The sequence below is a fragment of the Phodopus roborovskii genome, unplaced genomic scaffold (assembly GCF_943737965.1).
Source record: "Phodopus roborovskii unplaced genomic scaffold, PHOROB, whole genome shotgun sequence".
NCBI classification, from domain to species: Eukaryota; Metazoa; Chordata; class Mammalia; order Rodentia; family Cricetidae; genus Phodopus; species Phodopus roborovskii.
In genome coordinates, this window is record NW_026125295.1 from 11505001 (window position 1) to 11530919 (window position 25919).

Consider the following 25919-nt stretch of genomic DNA (forward strand, 5'->3'; position numbering starts at 1 on the left):
CTGCTGAGGTCCAAAGATAGCAAAGCTAATCTACAGAAGCTGATGGGAGGGGAGAAGGGGCCGAACTGGGTACCCTGTCACTCTTTCTGCCGCTTGGATGAGAGGAGGGACAGCAAGCCTGAGGTGAGATGCTGGAGAGTGGTGGCACAAAGGGAACGCTTGTTCCTGGGCATCTGATAAAGTTGTCACTCCAGAGGTGTCTGTGCAAGGTGACTTCCTGACCATGTGTGAGTATGCACCTGTGACCTCATCCTGAAGGACAGTTTTGAACTGGCTACTCTCCTTTTCTTTTTCAGACCGGCTGGTAGAATCAGCTGCCTTGAGAAAAGCCATAGAAACTGTATATGCAGCTTATTTGCCCAAAAACACGCACCCATTCTTGTACCTCAGGTAATGTAGCATCTCTGAGACCCCTCAGTGTCCCTCCGTGAAAGAGAATGCCTAGCAGTGTTCGGCCAAGGCAGCTCCTGCGCACTGCTGGTGACCGATGCTCTGTCCCTCCCCACAGGAAAATGACAGTTCTACTTAGGAAGTCTGTGGTTGCTCCTGCTGGTGTCATCCTGCCTGTCTTTAGCATATGAAAGGGTTTTTTTTTTTTAATTTGTCTTTAAACATATTAAAGGATTTTTTATTTATTTAACTAAGAGGAGAGGGAGGGGGAAAAGTGAGCATGGGGCATGGAACACGTGGAAGTCAGAAGGCACATTTCTGGGATCGGTTTTCTTCTTTCATCTTTATGTGGATTCTGGTTGGTTGGCCTGGGTAGTAACCACCTTTACCTACCTGTCTTCCTGTAGGGTTCTTGTCTTAGCTTGGCAGATCCCTGTGGCTCACTTAAATAATTTGTCAGTCACGTTTCAGTTATCATACATAGTTTACAGCTTGCCTTATTCAGACCAAACCCTATAGTACTTTAAAAAAGAAAAAAGTCAGGGTCTCTCTTTGTTTCTTGTTCTACTTGTCTGAAAAAGCCTCTTTTAAAAACCAGCATCCAAAGTACAATTATTCTTTTTGCAACAAGGCTACCCAAAGGCCCAATTCATGAGATCTTTCTGGCAGAAACTATTGTGGAAAGTTCATTCTCAACTAGGCCTTCTGGAACACTCCTATAAACCCAGCGTTTTTGTAGAATTTTAAGTTCCAAGCCAGTGTAAAAAGACCCTGTTTCCAAAAAAATTTTCTTTGTTCTTATCTCACTGAGTGGAGGAGTAAGTAAGAACCATGGTTCAGAATGGATATTAGGTGAGATCAGGTATGTTCAGGGTGTCATGGTCATAGACTGAAATTGTTTTTAGATTTAATGTGCAGTTGTTCGCTCTTATCACGTGTTTCCTTGCTGGGTAATGAATCCGCAGTGTCATCAACGTGATCTGTCTTTGTACTAGGCAGGATCTAAACAGGAAATAAGAATCATGCAACAGAACAGGGAAAGTTTAATGAAAAAAAATTGCATACCAAATTCAAATCAGGGAGTTGAATAGTAGGAGATGAGTGACAGGAAAAACAGGTGCAGAGATCAGCTATTCCCTGGGGCTAAGGTATTAATAGAGCCTCTTTGCCTTCCGTCCTTCACCACCCTGGTGCCGGTGCCGAGATAAGGCCCCTGGTGAAGGAATGCGACTGTGGCTTGCTGTACCAGGGAGAAGTGGATGAGGCAGATCTCCATACTGAGGAACTGCTGTGGGGCGCACTGCCCAAGAAGAAATGACTGTGGCCTGCTTTGTGTGCAAGCAGTCTGATGGACTTGCTCCCAAAACTGGCTTAGGAAATCCTTTCTGTCATTCCTGTAGTGACCTTTACTGACAGAGCTTCATATCACAAAGCTTCATTATCTGTAAGCCATTAAAGATGGCCTTGGAGCAGGGGTAAGAGCTCTGAGTTGACGACAAGTTCTTTTGTGCCTTTTTCTTCCCCCTGAAAAAATGAAGAGAGGACAGTTTGACAGTTATTCTATCTTTAAAGCTGAGAAAACATTCAGAGGAGCTAGGTACTTGCCTGAGATCACAATCCAACAGTTCCAGAGAGCTGACAGCTGATCTGTAATAACTGTCATACACATGTAGGGTGCCCTGTGTAGACTTAGTTCCCACTGTAAATCTGTGCAGTGAGAAGAGGAGAGCTGTTGTATCCCTTTAGAAATGAAACTAAGGCCAAGAAAGGTGGCGCTTTCCCTGGAAGCCACACAGCTCCTTAGTATCAGAGATGGCATTCGGTCTCTCTGACTCGATCTTGAAGTTTGAGGCAGTGCTGATTGGGCCTCTCCGTGTTGTCTAGTTACCACATGTAGATTTTCCCCATCTTTTGTGCTCTTTCTCTCTTCATGTCAGTTTGGAGATCAGCCCCCAGAATGTAGATGTCAATGTGCACCCCACCAAGCATGAAGTTCACTTTCTGCATGAGGAGAGTATCCTGGAGCGTGTGCAGCAGCACATTGAGGGCAAGCTGTTGGGCTCCAATTCGTCCAGGATGTATTTCACCCAGGTGAGGGCATCTACCTCCACTGTCTCTCTGGGCCTTTGCTGCTTTCACATGTGTTCTACATCATGAGAATGCAGATTTTTTTGTTGTTGTAATTTTGAAATGTCTTTGTATTACTTTGATAGTTTTTTTTTTTTTTTCCCCCAGTAACATTTCTCTGGGATTTATGTGTGTATGTGAGGGAGAGAATGAATATACCATGCACATGTGTGCAGGTCATGCATCCACACACTTGTACACAGAGGCCAGAGGATGTTGAATTATTTTTCTATCTCTTTATTGCCTTGAGACTGGATTTCCCTGAACTGATGCTCTCTGAACAAGGCTTGCTGGCAAGTGGGCTGAGTATCTGCCTGTCTCTGCCCCAGGGATTGGGGAATAGGTGCTTGCAGCCAGGTTAGACTTGAGTTGGGCATTTGAATCAGATCCTCATGCTTGCACAGCAGATGTTCCTACCACTGAGCCATCCTCCCAGCCCCTCTTCTGAATTGTGTTGTCTTCCAAGAAAGGTGTTCCATTTTGAATAGAGCTGTTACTTTGTTTTAATATTTATGCACATTTCTAAGCACTCATAAAATAGTACATGTACCTGTTACCCAGCTTTAACAACATCATACTTTTGCCCTACCGGCTTAGCTATTCCTATCTTGCTTAGTGAAAGGAAAAATATATCTGAAAGCACATTTTAGACAATTATCTCTTCCTTAAAACTTCAATATACATCTAAAAAGTTTCTTAATATAAATGCTATTCCTAATAAAATTAATAGTGATAACATTTACTAGTCTATGTTCAAATGTCTTAATTATTGAAAAGTCTGTTTAATACCAGCTGTGTTAAATCTGTATCTCGTTATGTTCCAGTCATAATATTTGTTTGTTACATTTTTTAAATCTTGACTCTTTCTCGATAGATAGATAGATAGATAGATAGATAGATAGATAGATAGAGATAGGGTAGGTAGGTAGGTAGATAGATAGATAGATAGATAGATAGATAGATAGATAGATAGGAAGGAGCAGGGTGGATGGGTGGGAAACAGGGTTTCATAGCCTAGGCTGGCCTTGAATTTGCTCGTAGCTGAGGGACTTTGAAGTTCTGATCCTTCTGCTGCTTCTGCCTTCCAAGTCCCTTTGAATTGAGCTATCCCTTTCATTACGTGTGTGTGTGTGTGTGTGTGTGTGTGTGTGTGTGTGTGTGTGTGTGTGTGTGTGTGTAGAGGGGGCTGTGCACATGTACTATGGGGAGCATGTGGAGATCCGAAGGTAACTTTCAGGAGTGAGTTCTTCTAGCCTATGACTTCCAGGGATTGACTCAGGCTGTCACAGTTGGCACCAAGCACTGTCACCCATACACAGATTTAAAAAACCACCGGCTCCCCCTTTTTAAAATTGTTGTTCTTGTTGACTTCTCTAGGTTTCCTGTAGCATAATGTACATTTGGATTGGCTGATTATTTCTCTGTGGTGTTATTAAATCTCTCCAGTCCTCTATATTGTCTTTGAGTTGGAAATTTAGAGGTATAACTGTATTCAGATGCAAAACATTCTTTTTTTTATAATTAATTTATTTTATGTGCATTGGTGTTTTGCCTGCATGTGTGTCTGTGTGAGGGTGTCAGGTTCCCCAGAACTGGAGATACGGACAGTAGTAAGTTCCCATGTGGGTGCTGGGAATTGAACCCAGGTCCTCTGGAAGAATAGCTAGTAATTGCTGAGCCATTTCTCAGTCTCTCATAAACAGTCTTTTGCCTAGAATCTTTTTTTTTTTTTTTTGAGACAGGGTTTTTCTGTAGCTTTGAAGCCTGTCCTGGAACTCACTCTGTAGACCAGGCTGGCTTTGAACTCACAGAGATCCACCTGCTCCTGCCACCCAAGTGCTAGGAGTAAAGGCGTGTGCCCCCAATGCCAGGCTTAATTGCCTAGAATCTTTTTATTTGTGAATTTTTTAAATTATAGTTTGATCCCTCAAAAGAAAAAAAAATCATACCTTTGTTTTTATACTTCCAGTGGCTCTCTCTCACAGTGTTGTAAATTCTCCTACTCCAAAAAAGTGATGTTTAATGTTACAAACTATGGCTAAAAAAGACATAACAGAATTCAGTGTGTGAGGCATTTTGACCACGTGTGCTGTTCAGTGGTGTTAAGTCCATTCATTTCATTGTTGATTTGGCTCAGAACATCCTGACTCACAACTTACAGTTTGCCAAATACCTATCACCCTGCCCCTGCCATTCATTTTACACCAGTAATTCTTCATCTGAGAATGTCCTTTGTTAGGTTTGTCCATGTGTCCTCCTTCTTTTTGGTGGCAAGGAGGCAAATCACTGGCACACTTCTGTGTGGGTGTATGGGGTGGCATGGGGTGGCAGCAGCTGGGCAGTGAGAGCACACACAGGGAAACTTGAACCTGAGTGAGACATTCCTGCACCCACAGCAGGGTACATTGCACTGGAATCCAGGTTGGCTGCATCAGAATCATCCACTGCTGGCCTTTGTCCCCGTCTTTCTGTCCCTGTGTTTAAATTAAGAACACCAAGATGTCTGTTGAACATTTTGCCTTTTGAGGGAGGCACAGACATGTCACCCTCCATCACAGTGAGTCTTGGGGAGGTCAGTGGACTCCGCTGGGTCTCTCACAGTGGGATTGGTATTTGGTCACTGGAATCTGGGACCTGGGGTTTCCTCTGCTGGGTAGGATTCTGAGGATACAGTTCAGTGGTAGAGTACTTGTTTAACATGGGAGAGGCCTGGGGTCAGTCCCCTGACAGATTAAAAGAGCAAACAAACAGTAGAATGGTAGTTGCCGGGGCCTGGGATGCGGGGGGAGGATGGAAGTCGAGCGTGCATTGGGAGGGGCGAAGAGTTGTAGAGATGGATGAACAGCTGTGTGAGTGTACTCACTGCCATGGCGTTCTAGCTTAAAAATAGTTTAAAGTGGTGTGTTTTATGCTATATATATTTTATCATAAAAAATAAAATACAATCTTCATTTCAACCTAGTTTTAAGATTATGAGAACTTTGCTTAATTTTTGAATGTTGTGCTCATCAACATTTTGTAACCCTTTAATGGAATTGGCTTCTGTTCTGATAACTGTGATATAACTCTGTCTGGCTCTGGTGTCTTCATGCAGTACTGTTCTTTTTTGGGAATCTGAATATTTATGTGCTAAAGTCTGGCCCTTTCTTCTGTCTTCTCTTTCGAAACAGACCTTGCTTCCAGGACTTGCTGGACCCTCTGGGGAGGCGATTAAATCCACAGCAGGTGTGACTACCTCATCTACTAGCGGGACCGGTGACAAGGTCTATGCTTACCAGATGGTCCGCACAGACTCCCGGGACCAGAAGCTTGACGCGTTTCTCCAGCCTGTGAGCAAGGTTCTGCCCAGCCCGCCCCAGGACCCTGTCCAAGGGGACAGGACTGACATGCCAAAGGACGAGGAGATGATGGAGCTCCCAGTCCCCGCTGAAGCAGCTGCCTCCAGCCAGAACTTGGAGAAGGACTCAGCCCAGAAAGCAGCAGCCACTTCCAGTCCAGGCAACCCCAGGTGTGGCCTCCTTTGTCCCTCACTAAAACTGTCTTCTATCTAGAAGGTTCCCTCGACTAGACTGGTACACACTGTGGCCTTGTTTTAAGAGTTTATTATTTATTTATCATATACAGTGTTCTGCATGCATATATGTTGTCTACACACTAGAAGAGAGAACCAGATCCCATTATGTATGCCTGTGAGCCACCATGTGGTTGCTGGGAATTGAACTCAGGGCCTCTGGATGAGTGGCCAGTGCTCTTAACCTCTGAGCAATCTCTCCAGCCCTAATAAAGCATTTTGACAAACCCTTGACATCCAAGAGGACTGAAGAGAAAAGCCTAAAATGACTCTTCCAACCTCATCACAGCTGCTGCTGCTCCCTTCCAAAGAGCCCACTTTACAGAATTCCCTGAAGTTTATAAGCCCATGGGAAAAGAGTGTAAGAGCTATAGAAATAGAAATGTCTTAAACCTTGAGCATTTCCAGTGCATGCTCTAACAAGTTCCCAAACCCTGAGTCCCCCTGAGGCTCATGAGGTGCTGGTAGTGACCCAGTGCTCAGTTTAAACATCACTTGCTTGAGGTGCATGCTGTCTTAGAGGTGCCATCAAGAACGGCATCTTCTAAGGAAGCTTCTCCAGAGAATAAAATGATGTAGGTGTTTCCCAAGCATGGGTACTTTATATGTATTATCTACTTAATGCTCATACCCTGCCAAGGAATTATTCCATTTGTTCATCATTTGGGGAGCTCAGTGCTATTTATTGACAGAGTAGTCAAAAAAACTTTAAAGCAAAAATAGGGTTATATTCCTCCTCCTGAAAGCCTTCCCAGGGCTTTCTGTTGCACACAGGATGATAACCGAACTCTCACCTTGCAGTACTGTACCACATGACTCTTGTGGCTGGCCTGGACCGGCTGGCCTTCTTAGATCCTTTTACTGCCCTTGGTGTTCCTCAGTCTAGAAGACCCCACTCTTGTCACTCATGTCTCAGCTCAAATGTCACCTTTTCCCAAAGGCTTTCTGTCTCGGTTACTTTTCTGTTGGTATAAAGAGACACCATGACCAAAGCAGTTTATAAAAGAAAGCATTTAATTACGGGCTTGCTTATCATTCAGAGGGTGAGTCCATGACCATTATAGAAGGAAGCGTGGCAGTTGGCAGGCAGACATGGTAATGGAGGAGTAGCTGAGAGCTTATGTCTGATCTACAAATTGGAGGCGGAATGAGAGAGACGAGGCCTGTTGTGGGCTTTTGAAACTTCGAAACCCATCCCCATTGAGACACCTCTTCCAACAAGGCCCTATCTCCCAATTTTCCCAAACAGTTCTACTAACTGGAAACCAAGCATTCAAATGTATGAGCCTCAGGTCATTTTCACTCAAACCACCACATTTCCATTTACACAGAAAGATCACTTCCCTGTTCTATTCCCACCAGGCTATTATGTGACCGTGTATTTTCTTCCTAGCATCTGCCATTAAAACTTTTCTTGAACTAGAAAGATGGCTCAGCAGTTGGGATACTGGATGTTCTTACTGATAATCCAGGTACAGATGACCCATGGTTCCTAGCACCTAGAACATGGTGGGTCACAGTTGTCTGTAACTCCACTCCCAGGAGGTTCAGTGCCCTCTCTGGCCTCTATAGGCATCAAGAATGCATGTGGTACACAGACATACATGCAGGCAAAACAGCCATATACAAAATAACTTTTTAATTAAGCATTTAGAATTGGATTTTGAAAGTTTTTCTATTGCTAACTTTCCCACTAGAAAGTAAGCATGAGGGCTTTCCTTTTTTAATGTGTTCACTGCTCTATGTAGTTGGTTCAGATCAATATCGGATGGATGGATGGATGGACGGACGGACAGATCTTGGGATGATTCATGAGTGAATGAGGCTTGACAAGGTCAGTTTACTTGCTCAAGGCCCTTGAGATCTGAGGGTTGTCAGATAAGTAGTGTGACACAGGACGGCTGCTGTCCTGCCCCAGCACAGCATGTGGAAGTGGCCAGTGGTACCAGAAGCTGCTCCTTTCTCTGAGTTGAGCACATATCCTGCCTTAACTAAAAAATAAAATGGAGCTGGGCAGTGATGGCACACACCTTTAATCCCAGCACTCAGGAGGCAGAGGCTGGAGGATCTCTGAGTTTTGAGGCCAGCCCGGTCTACAGGGCCAAGTTCCAGGACAGCCAGGACTACACAGAGAAACCCTGTCTCAGAAAACTAAAAGTATAATGGGAAAATAATGACCTGTCAGTTCTTTCCTTTGATTGTAGAAAGAGACATCGGGAAGATTCTGATGTGGAGATGATGGAAAACGACTCCCGGAAGGAAATGACTGCTGCTTGTCACCCCCGGAGGAGGATCATTAACCTCACCAGTGTTTTGAGTCTCCAGGAAGAAGTTAATGAGCGAGGCCATGAGAGTACGTAAGTGCGTGGCTGCGATGTGTGTGGCATGCGGGGTTGGGAGTGCAGAAAGCACTCCTATTGTCCATGCCACATGCTGCAGGGACAGGTCCTTTTCCCTACACGGAAGGCGTTCTCAAGGGCAAGGGAGGGGCTTTAAGCAGAATTAAGTGGTATTCCTAGCCATTGCAGTCACTTCTGCTTTGTTTCTGCTTTTGCTAAAAGCAGCATCATGAATGAGCAGCATTCTGTCAGATGGGGCGTCCTTAGCTCAGAGTTGTTGACAGGTCATGCCCCTGGACTCCCTCCATGTGACCTCACACTGTGACTTAGCTGTTCCGTGCCTCAAAGTGTGAGACTGGTGTATCCTAGAAGATCAATGCCTGGTTATAAGTAACCAGTAAGACACTTGGAAAGAAGTCGGGGTATTTTTATACCCTGACAGCTTTTGAGAGTAGTTGAGTGCCTCACTTCAACCTGGTCCCTGTTAACAGAAAACTGTCCGAAAGGTTTTAGAAGCGAGTGTAGGACCGGGCCAGTATTACACGTGTAAGGAGTTTGGCCGTGGTGCCCTCACAGCAACATTGCACACCTATGAGGAACTTGTGTGCCAAGTGGGAGTATTGTGCAGGCTCCAGGTGGCAGCTCTGTGTTCGAGTCTGTCATGAGTAAACCCTAAAGCACTACAAGATGGCGCCCTGGGTTAAAGTACCACACTTGATGATCTGACTTTGATCCATGGGACCCACATGGTTGAAAGAAAGAGGAAACTAACTCCTAAAAGTTGTCCTTTGAGATCCACATGTGTGCTGTGGTATGTATGTGACCACCCCCTCCACAGACACACACAAATAAATGTAAAAAATGAAAATAAATCAGTTTTAGTATTATAGAGTAGAAATGGTGATCGCCTGCATTGCCGCTCCTGTGTTTTGTTTTGAGACAGGGTTCTACTGTATAGTTCAGGCTAGTCCAGAGCTCAGTTTGTAGCCCGCACTAGCCTAGAGTTCTCAGTTCTGCTTCTGCCTCCTGGGTCTGTCCCCACATCGGCCCTGGATTACTGTTTGAAAAGATCATATAGCTCAGAAGCAAGTTAGTACCGTCCGCACTAACCCTGAACCCTGACAGCTGCTCCGAGTCAGCCTCTTACGTCCTCTGTCACCGTTGTCCGGGCACACAGGAAGGCCTGAACTGCCCTTTCACATGTTGCTCTGTGTCTGTATGTCTGTCACTGTCCCCCCACCCTGTCCCTCTCTTGTCCTGTCCTCATGACAAGTGATGCAAGCATCTTCCTGTGGCTGGACTTCTGCCCACTGTATGTGTTGCCAGTTGGCTCTTGAGTTTTATTTCCACGAAATGTGTGTGGTTGCGCTTTCCCTGGTTTACTTTCCAAGCCCGGGAGCTCTTAGAGCAATTTTAAATCATGTAAGAAAGGTGGGCTGCTGCTTGGTTTATTCAGCAGCTCTCCTCATCGTGGTTTTAAATAATCTCCCTCATTGTTTAGGATCAGTAAAGATGATTTCAGTGATATTTTTAACTAATAAAACCGTTCAGTGCAGGATAAAATCCACCTATATCAAGTGTGGTCAGATTTATTTAGAGTCTTGCTGAGGCCAAAATGATAACTCTAGTCGACCTAAAAATGCATATCCATGTATGCTGTCTAACTTGATTCTCAGATAGTGTTTGGAGAGAGCACATGTTTCCACCTCCTATTGAAGAGATGAAGAAAGGAAAGATGAAGATGTGAGGAGAGGAAAAACATGAAGTATCTGAACACTCTAAAACTGGCCTGGCAGAGTGGTCTTTAGTCCCCACCACTGTGAAAACTGAGACAGGAGGATCACTTCAGCCTAGGAGTTCTAGGCCAGCAGAGACAACATAGTAGGACTTCATGTCAAAAACAGAATAAAAAATAAACCACAATACAACAAAGAACAGCCAAGCACAGTGAGGCTCTCCTGATGCTTAAAGGCAAAGTCGGGTCAGTGCGTTATCTTTGGTAAACAGTCAGTCTCTGATCAGGTGCTGACACCATTAACCTGGGGATCACAGGGCTGATGTGCCACAGTATCAGTTAATTATTTGTCACATGATGTTAGTTAATGACTTTGTGCAGTGTATTTCACCATGCTTCGAGTGAGATGCATGGGGTTGCAAAGATTGTTTAATGACCCTTGCAGCTTCATCAGGCAGAATGAAAGAAACCCTGTGCCAGAAAGAGAGGTAAATAATCAGAACCCGGCCCTGCCCCACCCCCTGAGGCCTGAGAGGCGAGGCCTCTGCATTAGGACCCTTCTTAGCTTAGCTGTATCTGTTGGTGCTGAGAACACGTCAAGACCTATGGTCTCAGTTTTGAAATAGGGTGTATGGTTTAGCTTTGATAGTCAATAGCTTCTGTCCATTTTGGTCTTTGCAGAATGGAGGAGAACACATGGGGAAACCTTTTAGTGCTGGAGGAACATTTTGGGTAGGGTAAATACAGGCCCTTGAAGTCTGGTGAAAAGGCCCTGTGCTGGGTCAGCTGACATGGATTCTGCCTTCCTGCTGGCTGGCTCTCACTCCAGGAGCAGGAGATGGTTAGAGAGTCTGTGAAAATTCCTCTTAGGAACTTTCTGGCCTCCTTTCAAGGGATTATACTGCTTTCTCCAGTGGCTTATTATTCTAGATTATTTGATGTTCCCCAGCTTTAAAAATAATCATTTCCACCTACTCAGAACATCTTGTAAAGATAAGGAGTTTCCAGTGGACAGGTGGGGGGGGGGGTGCTTATGCTTATTCCAAATGGAACAAAGCAAGTTTCTTCATGGGGTATAATTGCATGTGTAACGGTGAAAACTCACAAATATATTAGCAACAGCATGACAAGTTGAGTTTGTTTTTTCAAATTCATTTTTGATTTTTTTTGTTTTTGTTTTTGTTTAAATTCCAGGTTGGTAATTGTTTTTTCTTGGTGTAGCAGTCTCTGGTTTTCCGACTTCTGTTGGAAATTCACCATGAATCCAACATTTATTACTCATGGTACCCTCCCTTTTCTTGAGGACTCTTTAGTTCCCACTCCCCAGGAGTTCTTGCATACAGTTGGCAGTATTTCCTAGAACTGAGGTCTGACATTTCTCATCTTTCTAGGATATTGTTGAGTATTTTCAGATACTAGCGCCATCCCATCCCAACCCTCCTTTGGACTTAAGTTTTGTTTTTCATGCTGCTTAGCTGTCCTCATGTCTTCTCTTTGCCTTTCTGGGCTGGGTTGTAAGAGTTTCCGTAGCCGCTAACGTCTGGCCTGTTGCTTCAGTGTTACTGTTGTTTCAGGGCTACTCATTTCTCGGTGTAAGACTCTTTTCAGTCCACTTGATGTCTGCAGGTGTGTCCTTCCTTCCCCTCAGTCATGGCCTAATTGCTTAATTTTCAAGCCTTCTGAATATAGTCTGTTCTTTGCTAGTGTTCTCAGTCTCCAGCCATTGCAGGTCTCCTGTGCTTGTGTTTGGATTCCGATACTGGGGTCCCTATTCCTCTTTAATTTCTATCACACTTGTGCACGCACGCACACACGCATGCACACACACACACACACACACACACACACACACACACACAGGGTGGGGGGGGGAGAGGGAGAGATACATGTTAATTGCTAGTACTTTTTCTTGGGGATTCCTTGAAGCCTGATGTTAGTTCAGACCTGTATCTCCATTAGAGTTCTCAGGCAGTCTGTCTGTATTGTTTCTGCCTGTAAAGCATGTGAGGATGAATTTATGGCTGCACACTCTGGATGTCAGGGGTTTGGTTTGGGTTTTTTGTTGTGGTTGTTGTTTTTCCTTTACTGGCAACAAAAAGGCATCAGGCGGTTGGAGAATGGACACAGGTACTGCTTCCCTTTATGCGCAGTGTGTACTTCTTAGAATTTCACTCCAGCTATGGAATATTAGTCTGTCAGACTCCCCATTTCAAATCATTCTTCTTTCTTATATATAATTTATTTTTATTTTATGTGCATTGTGTTTGTTTCTCCTGTGTGTATGTCTGTGTGAGGGTGTCAGCTCTTGGAGTTACAGACAGTTGTGAGTTTCCATGTTGGTGTTGGGAATTGAACCTGGGTCCTCTGGAAGAGCAGTCAGTGCTCTTAACCACTGAGCCATCTGTCCAGCCCCTTCAAACTATTCTTACCTGTCCTCCTGTTCACACTGTCAAGAGGCCATGCAAGCTGACGATTGCAGTTCTGGAGAAGCCTTTCACTCCTGGGTAAAGCCAGCTTCAGAAATCTTGTCACATCTCTGGCTTCCAAATTTGCCTTTCATTTTGACTCTTATATATTCCTTAATCTTTTAGCAACTTCTCTATCCATCTTAAGAGGCAACCTGTATGTCGTTCCATATTGGTTTCTTTCAGTAGGAGGCCTAGTTGAGGCATCTTTGCTTGTGTAGGACTGGGATGTGAAGAGGTGTGTAGTGGGATTCCATTACTTACATGTTTCTGTTTTGCTTTGTTTCTAGCTCTCCGAGAGATGCTCCGGAACCATTCCTTTGTGGGCTGTGTGAACCCTCAGTGGGCCTTGGCACAGCACCAAACCAAGCTATACCTCCTCAATACCACCAAGCTCAGGTAAATCTGTGTGAAAGCAGCAGCACCATGGCAGGGTGGTCTCTGGGGACAGCACCAGTGCTGGGCAGGGGTGGAGGAGCAGGTGAGGTGGCTGGAAAGGATAGTTGGGGCCTTAGAGTCACAGATGTGAGTGCAGGTGCAGGGCCAACCTTTCTCTAGTTCCATGACTGGAAATTTCTTTTCTATGCCGTATCTCATGTATCTGACCTGTAAATTAGGGATTAAGACTGAATTTGACTGGTATTTTGTGGGGATAAATGACTGGAGAAGCCCAGCCCTTGGCTCAGCATTCAGTAACACTGGCTGAAAGCCAGGTGTTGAGGGCTTTGTGCTCTTAGAGACCTGGTGTCTCTTATGTGCAGCAGGGTTACAGGAAGGCAAGAGAAGGAAGCCATGTGTCTGTGTTGGCATTGGGACTGCAGCAAAAGCTGATATTGTAGCCAATGTCAGAGTATTGTACAACATGGGCCGTGCAATCTCAGCAGTGCCATTGGCCTTGTTCACACCTGGAGATGTCTTTATTCTTTCCAGGGACTTTGAGAATCTGTTGCATCTGAGCTTGCAGTAAGTGTGTTCTCAAATGGGTGACGTATATAGGAGGGTGCTGCTGCCCGTGTCCACGCTGTATCGCTCACCTACTCTATGACTTCCATTCCAACCCTTCCTGTGAGCAGAGTGCTTCTTGGTCTTATAAATAGAAGACACTGTACTCTGCATGGACATGGTGCATGAGCTCAAAGTCTGTTTGCCATCTCTAATCTAGAAGCAGCCCCAGTCCCAAAGCTCCCTGCCGGCACAGGTAGTTTCTCTAGCATTCAGGGTCATTCTTGGGTCGGGAGCCTTTTTGGCCTAGTGCTAAGTTTCACTGCACTTGGATTTGTTAATGTGTTATCTGCTTTTCTCATTTCTGTGACCAAATACATGACGAGAAGCAGTGTGAGGAAAGAGGTTTATGTGGGCTGCATACAGTTGGCAGTATTTCCATGGTGAGGAAGGTATTGTGGTGAAAACGCCTCCTGGCTGCTGCAGAAGGAGCATGAGACAGCTGGGTACTTGACCTCAGCAGTCCAGAAAGCAGAGTCCAGGGCATAGCTCTAGTTGTGCCCTTACAGCCTTGGTCTGCCAGCTGCATCCCTTGTTGGAGCACAGGCGTTCAGATCGCCGCAGTGTGCCATGAGCTAGGTTACTGGGAACTCTCCTCTCTCTGCTTTTGCTTGGGGCATGGAGAGGTGTTTAGTGTTCGTGTAGCACATGTGAGTGTGACTCCCATGTCTCTCCAGCTCACCTGTGTGCCTGTCTTCAGTTTCTTTCATCTCACAGTAGCACTCACGGCTAGTACCAGAATTGCAGCTGCTTACATCCTTAATCTGAAATCCAAAATCCATCCACAGTGATTTCATAAAGTAGAACATTCCACACCCTGCCAGTATGGAAGCCAGAAACACAGCCCTCCTTGTATCTTCTTTCGCGACTTGTGTCATTTCCCTGTGTTAACCCTCTCATCCCCTAATACTTGGCCGCCCTTGTTCTCCTTTCTACACGGTACACTGTACTCATAAGTACTTTGTTTACATACTTATATTATAGCCTAGGATTTGCATATGGTTTTTGTTAGTAATTCAGTATACATACTTAATTGCTGTTCTTGGATTCTTGCCAGCCAGTGTAACGTCCTAACTCAAATGTCAATGCACTTCCAGACATGGGGCAAACTCCTACTTGGCAGGTGTAGATAAAGAATGATCGTGAGTTCCAGATCGGGCTATATAGCAAGATCTTTTATTCCACTCCATCACCACACCCCCAAAAATCAGTGCAGTCCATTTCTGACGATTCAGGGAACGCTGCCCTTTCTGTACGCTCCATATACTTTGTTCCCCATACAGCTTCTGTGATGCTGGGGATGAAACCCAGGCCTTCGTGAGCTAGGCAAGCACTCCACACTGGTGTTTAAGGGTAGACTGTCAGAAGTTAATCTGTTGAGCGATATTGTGGCCCTTTTTGCTTTTTTTGAGGGGCTCACCACCCAGCTCCCAAGTAAATCATAGATGGAGGCACATTCTCAGTCATGAATGCCTGGTTTTAGCTTGGCTTGTTTCTAGCCAGCTTTTCTATCTTAAATTTCTATCTTAAATTAACCCATCTATTTTTTCCCTCTAGGCTTTTACCTTTCTTACGTCCCTTCTTATTTTGTGGGTGGCTGGCCCCCATGTCCTCCTCTCCTCCTCTTCTCCCTTGTTTCTCCTAGTATTTATTCTCTCTGCCTTCTAGCCCCATTTGCCCTTGCTTCTGCCTCGCTGTTGGCCGTTCAGCTCTTTATTAGAATCACCAGGCACAGTAACACAGCTTCACAGAGTTTAACAAATGCAGCATAAACAGTAATATTCTACCACAGTAATCTCTAGAACTCTTTGTTAACTGGGGAAAGCAAGCAGACAAACAGTGTTTTAGATTTCATTGCAGGCATGAAACCTTTACAGCCCTAGAGAGGAGGAGGTGAGCCTGACTGAGTTTGAACTTGTCCAGGGTTGGGGGATGGCTGCAGAGTCCCAGCAGGAGTCACATTAGGAATCACAGTGCTTTACTTAGAGACGATCTCCTTAGCCAGGCCCGCGGCCAGGTAGCCGCATCTTTGTCCCATTTTGTCCTTGCTGCTCAGCCGTCAACCATAGATTTTTCTTAAAGTCTTTTCATTTTTATTTACAGTGAAGAACTGTTCTACCAGATACTCATTTATGATTTTGCCAATTTTGGTGTTCTAAGGCTTTCGGTAAGTTTCTTCTCACTTCTGAAGCAGCAGCTGGCTATTTCTCAGAATGAGCTATACAATGATTTCCAACTTAGTAAACATAAACTTTCCAAAGTATGTTTAAGAGTTTCTGTATCATATGATTTGCAGTGAAGTGTTTTTGGTTGAATCTTTTCAGGTGAATAAATGCTTTGTGTTACACAAGTTACTGTATATTTACTTGAAATTAAAAGTAGAAATATTCTCAAAAAACATGGCTAGAACAGGGATGGGGTGTTTGCTTTTTCTTTATTTTATTTTGTGGTGCTGTGTAGGCCCACATTCTGCCATTGAACTTTACTCTAAACCTGTAACATTTTAGCTCCTTCAAGGTTTGGTTCCAAATCTTAATTTTACCTTTGGAAGTTTGATTAAGATTGTATTGCATCTGTAGATAACTTTGAGAAAAGGTAAATTTTATTAGCTTAAATATTTACCCTTTTCTTTGGTGCTGTACATGGCAACAGTTTCAGTTTCTGATGTTTATTGACAGGCTACAGAAATGCACAGGAGTTTGTACGTAGATGTTGTATCTTGCAGTTTTGCTAAACTCAGCTGGTTTGGTTAGTGCTCATATAGAGTCTATTTTTCTCTGTAAATGGTCTGGGCTAACTAGAATTGGCAAGAACGGAAACCCTTCTTTTTTTTTAGTCTTGGGGGGAAGTAGTCACACTTTGGTTGTTGAATGTGATTATTGAATATGCTAGTAGCTGGGAGAGAGTTTTTGTGGATGCCCTTAGGAAGTTGGGGAAATTTTTTTTTTTTTCTAATTCCGTAATAGGTATAGAAAATTTTCAAATGCTTTTTCTTGTTTTTAGACTATTAGTATAGTGAAATACATTGATTAATTTCCATGAGTCAAACTAATTTTGCACTTGTGGGATGAACCCTGGTTCGTTACATGTTACCAGATTTCATTTCCTCAAGTTGTATTTATAAGTATTTTTGTCTGTGATTGTGTTACTAGTGTGTCATTTCTGTATTGTATTTGTGTGGTTTTAGTAGAGGATAATGTTGATCTCATATATGAGTTGGTAAGCTCCCCTTTGCCATTTTTCTTTAAGAGTTTTTAAAGGGTTGTTATTTATTGTTTAGAATGGTCTGGGCTTGAAGATTCCATGATAGGAAATTCTTATTACTCAGAGTTGTTCAGGTTGTCTTTTCCTTCTTGTTGTGTGGGTGCATGCTGTGTGCATATGTGTAGGGTCAGAGGACATGTCCTGTGTTGTTCCCCAGGATTTATCACTTAATCTTGGTTTTTGTCATTGTTGTGTTTCTGAGACATTATCTCTCACTAGGACCTGGAGCTCTCGGGCTAGGCTGTATTTAGATCTATATCATTTAGCATGTAGTCTCCTAGAGGTTTTCCAGAAATCTGTTACTGTTTCTATTTTAACTCTAGCTTGCATGAAGAACATTCATGAGTATGTTCACACTCCCTGAGACTTGTTGCACGGCCAGTTTCTGTTCTTTGTGCACCTGAAAAAGAATCTGTACTCTTACCTTGATAAGAGTGTTCTATAGATACCAGCCACACATATTGTGCTCTTTGTGGTGCTTGTCAATCATCTCCATAGTGATCTTCTGTCTCCTTGTTCTGTTAATAGGGAGGGGTATTGACACTGCAATGTTGAGTGGGCATTCTGTCTCTCTTGGTGCTTTTATATTGGGACTGAATTTGGTCTGCTGCACTCAAGCTTCCCACCAAATCCCTATGTTCTCCTCTTTCCAGGAACCAGCTCCTCTCTTTGACCTCGCCATGCTGGCCTTAGACAGTCCTGAAAGTGGCTGGACAGAGGAAGATGGCCCCAAGGAAGGGCTTGCAGAATACATTGTTGAGTTTCTGAAGAAGAAAGCTGAGATGCTTGCAGACTATTTCTCATTGGAAATTGATGAGGTGGGGCAGCTATTTGCATGCCTTTGAGCTTTCAGATAAGAATCAAGCTCCTAGGTTGGAACCAAAAGGCTGGCCTCCCCTCAGAAGCAGCATGCATCATACATTTTCTCCAGTCCCCATTTGCACTGGCAATGACATACCCAAACTGTCATCCATCATGCTGTTCCTATTCCCGGGGTGAAGTGCTCTCCCATGAGAGAAAGCTGAATTCCAGTCCTTACAGGCCACAGGGTGAATGAAACTGTGCCACCTGCTCAATCTCTTCCTCTTACCCTTATTCTTTAGGGTCACCTGTCCTGCTGTTTCTGAGCAGATCCAGAAGCAAAAGTTGTTCCTGACCCAAGGCTCTTTTTAAATGCTTAGCCTTTTGGCTCACAGAGCCAATCCTACAACCTGTACCCAGTAAAAGGCTTGGAGAAACTCAAGAGAAATGAAACCTGTCAGCCATAATGCCATTATTTCTTACCCATCTTTCTTGTTCCTCACCCCCATTCAGGAAGGAAACCTGATTGGATTACCCCTTCTGATTGACAACTATGTACCCCCTTTGGAGGGGCTGCCTCTCTTCATCCTTCGACTGGCCACAGAGGTATATAACAGCAGATGCTAAACAGCGGGTGCCCATGTGCGTGTGTGTATGAGTACTTTGGTGTGCTCGGTGTGTCTGTCTACGATGTTTATAAACAGTGGGTGCCCATGTGCATGCGTGCATGTATGTGTGTGTATGTGTGCTTTGGTGTGCTCGGTGTGTCTGTCTATGATGTTTATAAATGAAATGTTAAAATATTTCACTGAATGCTTTTGATTGAATTCTGTGGATCAGGTGAATTGGGATGAAGAGAAGGAGTGTTTTGAAAGCCTCAGTAAAGAATGTGCTCTCTTTTACTCCGTTCGGAAGCAGTATATACTTGAGGACTCAACCCTCTCGGGCCAGCAGGTATTGTTGTAATTAACATATTGGCATCCAGGACTGGGGCAGGTCTCATATACCTTTAGGGTACAGACCTCAAATCATCTCTAAAATCCCACAGTTTCACTTTATAAGACGGAGTTTCAAACAGCAGTCCTCAGGCTTTTTTTTTTTAAAACGCCCAGGGATTTGCATTTGGCTCACCTTGGCTTTGAACTTTTGATGTTTCTGCTTCCGCCTCTTAAGTGCTGATATTATAGGCATGTAGCAGCACCCCAACTCTTTACAATGGTCAGCTTTTATTCATAAACTCTTTCGTTCTGCTGGACTAGAACAAGACCTCCAAAATGATCCTCGAGCCTGTCAGATATGTCTGAATGAAAGGGGAGAGCTTAGATCAGAGAGTTCTAAACCAGCAGCCGTGTGTGTACCATTGCTAGCACCTAGACCCAAGTCTTCACACTAGACCAGTCTTCTGTGTATCTCGGTTTCTCCCTATTTTGCTTCTGAGCTGTCTTCCATACCAGGAAGATGTCTCTATAATCTCTGTAAACCCTCATAGGCCACCTGATGAAAAGAGCCCGCTTCTTTGTCACCTTTTCGGTCAGATGATAATTAATGCACACTCACATTTCCCAGGAAGGCAGAGAGAGTGGAGTGGCTAAGAATCAAACTAGCCGCTGTAGTGCATAGCCACTTAGTGATGTTGAACATGTCCACTGATCAGGACACCTGGCATGTTCAAGGTTCTGGTGCTTTACAGCAGTGGAACAGAAATTAGCCCTGGCCCCTGGCTGACACACCAGGGACACTCACCTGGTGGGAAGGTTGACACACATAGGAAACAGACAACAGATTAGAAAGAACACATGTGTGAGGCAGCCAAAGCTTACATGGAAAGGAACAGTGAGGCAGATTTACCCTCCGTGGAGTGTCAGAACAGCGCTACTTTAAGGTACCTCAGGTTTGTGTCAAGTTATAATCCCAGGAGTCAGGCTCAGAAATGTCAGATCCACTGTAGTGGAAACAAAATTGTAGGCAGTGGTCCCTCAAAATACTAGTTTCTTCTTCATAAACCTCGCTTCTTCTGCTCAAGACCTGTGGGACCCTCAGGCCTGTCCTGCAGAAGGTCCATGACACACCACTAAAGCCCTTCCAGGCCCAGTACTTGTCGTGTCAGTGGGAAAACCAGTGTGTGGGGAGATAAATGCATTTCATGTATTTTCCAGAGTGACATGCCTGGCTCCACTCCAAAGCCGTGGAAGTGGACTGTAGAGCACATTATCTATAAAGCCTTCCGCTCACACCTTCTGCCTCCGAAGCATTTCACAGAGGATGGAAATGTCCTGCAGCTTGCCAACCTGCCGGATCTCTACAAAGTCTTTGAGAGGTGTTAATACAGTCATAGCCATCTTAGTGCACTCACCGTCCACGACGAAGCCTGTTTTATGGACAAGGAAGCCACAGGACATTTGCCGTGCTCCAGGGTTTCCAATGTTCACTGTCATTGCTTTGTATCCCAGTGTTGCTGCTGCAGCTTAATGTGGAAAATTCACATTTGCCCCCACCTGTGGATTGGCTGCAAAGAAACTGTGTCTTGATGTGTTTTGTATATATACACACACAGATATAACTTCACACTGGAAACTTATCTTAAGATGACTTCCACCTAGTACATACTGGGTTGTGTTGAAGACTCCCCCTGAGCACCTGGAGGCATTTCAATACATACTGTTTAAAAAACCTCTTGAAGTTTTCCCAGATCATGCTATGATGTTTTTATTCTGGAAAACTGTTATTGGATACCATAAGCTATGTCCATTCAAATTCCTTTTAAAAGCATCCCTGGCACAGCAACTTTTGAGAAATCCTTGTCTTTGATGTGTTTTCTACACCTCTCTTCCCTCAGTGCCCAGGCTTAAATCCATTTAAAACTTGCTTAATAAACTCCAGCTTTGCTTAAAAAAAAAAAAAAAAAAAAAGTCCTGAGGATATGGGTGGTACATGTCTTGATCCCAGCACTTGGAGGCAGAGGCAGGAGGTTCTGAAAGCTTGAGGCCAGCCTAGTCTACATAGTAAGTTCCTAGCAAATGGAGACTCCGGAGACCCAAAGTCCTAGGCATGTATAAGGTGGTTTTGTCAACTTGGTTGGATTTAGAATACCTAGGGAAGACACTTGTGCGTGTGACAGTGTTTCCAGAGCAGATAACTGGTTGGGGAAGAATTGACCCTCAACGTGGGCAACAGTAGAAGCTTCCAGTATGAGAAGACCTCAGGAAAAGTGTATCCATCCCTGATGCTGCCCTCAGACTCAACCTCTTCAGCCTTCCAAGGGATCTTGTAGGATGTGATGCCAGATTGGGCTTACTAAGGCATCTAGCCTTGTGAAGCAAGCAGCTACCAAGTTTTCTACCTCTCCAGCTTGCAGCCAGCCATCCCTGAACTGCCCAGTCCTTTCTTCATAATCCCTTTTATGTATCCCATGGATTTTGTTCCTGTAAGAACCTGTCAAAGTTACTGGTATGGACAACCAAGGGTAGCTGCTTTGATAAAGATGCCATGAGGTGTATAAGCTCAGGAACAGGTGTACAAGGGGGTTGTGGGAAAGTGTGTTAGAGGCTGGGAAGCTCTGGAGTACTGTCAACAACTCAGTGGGTGACTGGTACACCTTTAGAACTACAGCCAGTGGGGGCATAGCTGTGTGGTTTGAGATGGGCACAAGGACTGTAGTGGGCTCTAGGCCATTCATGTTACATTCTGGCAAAGACCTGGCTTTGTCTTTTCTCATGTATTTGAGGAAGGGTGAGTTCATAGCAATGGACTAAGTTGTTTGGCAGAGGCAATTTTAAGACAGTTTAACCTTTGGGTGGTGGCATGGTTACCACTGAGTTTATTGAGGTTGATAATGACAGTTCAAAACAGAAAGATGAAAACTACAAGCTCTAGTGAGAAAAACATGAACTCGGAAGATGAACATGTTTAAAGTTGCAGACAAAGTGTCTGTTACTGTTAAGGAGATGAACACAGCTAGAGAGAGGCCTTACACTTTGTCCTGGGCCATAACAAGGGTGCCCTGAGAGCGCACTCACTGCAGCTCCAGCATGCGGACGTGCAAATTCTCTTGAAAAGTGGGCAGAGTGCCAAGGAAAAGGGTACCTGTGTGAGAGCCATCTGCTATACCCTCCCCGTGAATTCTGTCACACCTTCCCTGTAAAGCTGGACTTTAAACTGTGAGCCAAACTAAGTCCACCCATTTGTCAGGTAATTTTTGGTCAACAGTAAGGAAAGATAGTTACTAATGTAATATGTAAGAGTGTTGGTATTGCCTGGAGAAAGCTTGAGCTGAGACTCTTACTGTCACAGTCAAGGCTAATTTCAAAGCATCATTGCCCAGACTTTTAACTCATTGGAGTTAAGCTAGTTAGTTCACTTAGTGGTTCCGAACATGTTTCTAGGTGTTTGGAGGATTCTGGGGAAGCAAAAAAGAGACACATCCCTCAGCAACTATTTTGCTCTTCTTTGCTTTTATCTTTTTCCCTCCTGGATCTATTTTGGAGTTATTTTGGAATTGAGGGATAAGAAGACTGGCGACTCCAAGTAGCGCTCACAGGACAGACAGGACAGACTCTATTGCAATGAGAAACTGCAGTGGTGACGAGGCTACGCCCTGGAGTGGGAAATGATTATGGTTTGGAAACCATGAAGAGATGTCAGCAACCACTTCTGCAGAGCCTTTCATAGGACCCGAACTTAAATTACCAGTCAGACCACTGACCCTGCCAACAAGACTTGCTTCAGCAGTGCAACGTAATACCAACTGTCTCCTTTGTTCCCTTTTTCAAACCATTAACACCTTTTAAATTAATCTGGGGTTCCTGAACCCTTTTATCTGTTCTTCCCAACATGGCCACATGAAATGAATCTTTCTTTGCCTTTACTTCTCAACTGTGGAGGTTTGCTGGGGTGGGTGGTCAAATCTAGTACACTGGAAATTAGCCAAGGCTTTCTCTAAAACCAGTAATAAGAATATAAACTCTTCAGTGTCCAGATAAGCCACCTTAACGGCAAGCCCTGCCACAGCAGAAATAGAGCACTAAGCCCAAGGACGGATGCCTGAGGTTTTAAAGTAAAGCACAGACGACAGGAAGTAATGAAGAAGGTCCCAGGAAAGACATGTCTTAATGAAGAAACAGGGTCATTTCAACTGGGAAACAAGGGCCAGGGCCAGGGCTTCTCAGGAGAGGTTCATGAGCCCAGGATAGGTACAGGCTGAGTGGAAAGGAAGAGGTAATTTCTCCAAGTGAAAAGCTGATCACCTGAGATAAGCTAAGTCTGCATTCCCGCCCTACCCATACAACTGTACTTCCTACTAAGAAATGCACAGGATGCTCTCAACTCAGGACTGTTTCCATATCCTAAAAATGAAGGGCTAGTGACTAAAGAAGGGAACAACTATCAGTCACTTTTTAGTTAACTTTATTATCTAGTTGCAAGTCTAGATTACGAGGTTTTGATTCATTAGACTTCCTCGATGTATTTTCTTTGTAAACATTTTGAGCTGCAGTAATCATTCCCATGAAACCACCTTGATTGTGACAAAAGAGAATCACAAACCCTATGAAGTGGCTACAGTAGAGGGAGCTGGGAGATCATGTTCTGGGCTCTTTAAAGATGAAAGTTCTTAAGCATTTTTATTCTAGAATCAGGTATGATGGTACATGCCTGGAATCCCAGAACTCAGGAGGCCCAATGATGATGACCATGAGGTGGAGGCAACCTGGGCTACATAGACCCTGTCTCTCAAAAAAACATTTAAAAAAAAAAAAAAAAAAAAAGCTTCTATAACAATGACTGTGTCTGCCAATCCTGGCTGGCGGAAAGGTGGGCTTAATAGTTCTTCAGGCAGATTCCCTACCTGCCTGCACTGTCCCTCCCTCACCCCTCAAGCTTATCTAGGGTTTCAGTTCACAAATAAGCAGCAGATGAAAATACAGGGAACGGCACAGTGGATACGGAGACTAAGGACCCTACTCTTTTAAGAGCATAAGCCTAGACTTCCTCTGCCCCATGCAATAAAGTTTAATATACACTCCCCATATATTTTTCCTAAATTTTTATATAAATTTAAATATTTTTTTAAAAAAGCTTTTTCCTGTAGACATAAATTTGAGTGAAACACAGACTTCCCTAGCCCATGAATACTTCCTCACTGAAATGTAATTGCTCTGGTAAGAAGAGTAGGAATCTTGGCCACTCGGTCTCTGAAGCCTGTATCACACCGTGGAGAAGGCACTTGTGTTTTTGAAATCTCCAGCAAGTGTCTCAGCACTCAGAATGGCCATCCTCCAGAACCCACACCAAGGCCTCCCAAGTGCCTAGTCAGTGAGGCAGCTGGAGGAAGATGATAAGAAAACGTGATTCTAGAACACTGAAAACTAAAAAAAAAACAGCACAGACTAGTTCTCACTGTAGAAGTGAGCTACAAACAAAACCCAAATTCATGACAATTAAACCTGCTTCATTCTCATAAATTATAAAATACAAAGGTGGCTGTTTAATGACAAGACTCAAACAGTACTCGAAGGGCTTTGTGTCAATATACAAAAGAGTCAGTATCTCTGGGCAAGGCCCTTAGAGCAGCGCCCAGGTGGAAGGGCGGCCTCCCTACTGCTGGGCTAGAAGGGCTGTCCTGTTGGCCTTCATCTTCTCTAGCCGCTTTGCCAGGTGGCTGTTGGTCATCTCCATCTCTTCGATCTTGTCCAGTGCTGTCCGTAGCTGCAGACAAAAAGCGCAGTCACTTATGTGGTCAGAGGAAAGAAAGTCCAGCACCCTTTCCTTTCTGCCTTCTGGAGATGAGAGCTCTGCTAATATGACAGCCATGTATGGGGTCCCCAAATAGCTGCCACCTCTCTCTAGGCAGCTAGAGGCCTAAACAGTGCTGCTGAGGATTGTTTAAACCATGAAACAAGTGTAAAAGCTGTAAAAACAAAAAAACCAAAGCAAAAAAAAAAAAAAAAAAAAAAAAAAAAAAAAACTGATGTCATCTGAAGCAAAACCTAGAAATACATTTTTACTTGCTGCTTTACCAAAAAGTCAATGGCAGCCACTGTGGGTCCACAGCTTGTTACCAGGTCTTTGATTCTAGTTACTTGAGACATGGTCTCACTATGTTATGTACCCTGGCTGGCCTGGCCCTCACTATGTAGACCAAGCTGCCCTCAAACCAATAGAGGTCAGCCTGCCCCTGTGCCCGAGTGCTGGGATTAAAGGTACACACCACACTTGACTAGAGTCGGATTTCTCCAGAGGATCTATTAGGAGTGCTCTCCAGGAGAACACTAATTAGCACAGTACCTCTCGCTGAAGCTTCCTCTTTTCTGCTTTCAGCTCATCTTCTATTTTCTCAGCGTTCTCAGCAGCAGTTCTGTACCGAAGCACCTGCCCCTCAAGCCGGCTGATCTGTAAATATGAGCACACAAGCCCCTAGGGTCACAACTACAGAGTCATTCACTATAGGGCCAATTTCCCGTGTTAACTGAGCTAAATGAACCCTTCCTTCCCTAGTTGCTTTTGGTCATAGTGTTTCAGCACAGCAAACGTGGACAAGATAAGAACACAGCATGTGGGAACCATTTATCTACTGCCATGTGGGTCCTGGGGATCAAACTCAGATCTTTAGGCATGGTAGCAAGTGTCAATCTGCTGGTATCATCTTGCTGGCCTAGTCCTGTCTTTAGAGTAGACACAAAGTTGAATTAACCTACTATGTGTTATCTGGTGGCTTTTCTACCATAATACAGAGCTTTGGAAGACACCCAGCTGCCAAGGCCACCCACAGGCACCCAAGGTCTAGCCACTAGCAAGAGGCTGAGGCATTGATAGCGTTTAATGGCATCTAAATCATTTGGCGCCTCACAGAGTACTCACACTTTGTTCCAAGGTGGTTATGTCTTGTTCTGCTTTGGAAAGTTTGAATTTGTATTCACTAATTTGTCTATTGGCATCTCCTAAAACAGAAGATAATCATGAATTATTTTCTTCTCCAGAGATGGAGCTGGGAGGTAGCAGACAGAAGACATGCAATCTGGACTGTAGTGCAAGAGGCTCCTACACCTCTTCTCAACAGTGTCCCTAGGACTAAGTCAGAAACAAAGTCCTTTCCCTTTAGGTCAGTGGTTCCCAACCTGTGGGTCGAAACCTCTTTGGAGGTTACATATCAGATATTTATTACAATTCATAGCAGTAGCAAAATTACAGTTATGAAGTAATAACATGTAATAATTTTATGGTTGGGGGTC

General features: G+C 44.2%; 2 protein-coding genes across 4 annotated transcripts in view; one reads left to right on the top strand and one right to left on the bottom strand.

The window, feature by feature from the left end:
• Positions 1–20579, top strand: part of Mlh1 (mutL homolog 1) — a 41277-nt gene extending 20698 nt beyond the window's left edge. For 2 of the 3 annotated variants that reach the window (XM_051203091.1, XM_051203105.1), the window contains exons 10-19: positions 297–390; positions 2328–2481; positions 5688–6025; positions 8293–8441; positions 12918–13026; positions 15733–15796; positions 17547–17711; positions 18208–18300; positions 18535–18648; positions 19851–20575. In XM_051203091.1, the coding sequence (XP_051059048.1) occupies positions 297–390; positions 2328–2481; positions 5688–6025; positions 8293–8441; positions 12918–13026; positions 15733–15796; positions 17547–17711; positions 18208–18300; positions 18535–18648; positions 19851–20018 (1448 nt within the window). In that variant the 3' untranslated portion in view covers positions 20019–20575. Of the gene's footprint in view, positions 1–296; positions 391–2327; positions 2482–5687; positions 6026–8292; positions 8446–12917; positions 13027–15732; positions 15797–17546; positions 17712–18207; positions 18301–18534; positions 18649–19850 lie in introns of all 3 variants that reach the window. The other variant, XM_051203098.1, reaches the window with a different exon arrangement.
• A 3569-nt stretch (positions 20580–24148) lies between these two features.
• Lrrfip2 (LRR binding FLII interacting protein 2) overlaps positions 24149–25919 on the bottom strand; it is a 98377-nt gene continuing 96606 nt past the window's right edge. Inside the window, exons 27-29 of the mRNA XM_051203266.1 lie at positions 25549–25628; positions 24976–25080; positions 24149–24396 (exon numbers count right to left, since the gene is read on the bottom strand). Of these exons, the coding sequence (XP_051059223.1) occupies positions 24286–24396; positions 24976–25080; positions 25549–25628 (296 nt within the window). The 3' untranslated portion in view covers positions 24149–24285. The remainder of the gene's footprint in view (positions 24397–24975; positions 25081–25548; positions 25629–25919) is intronic.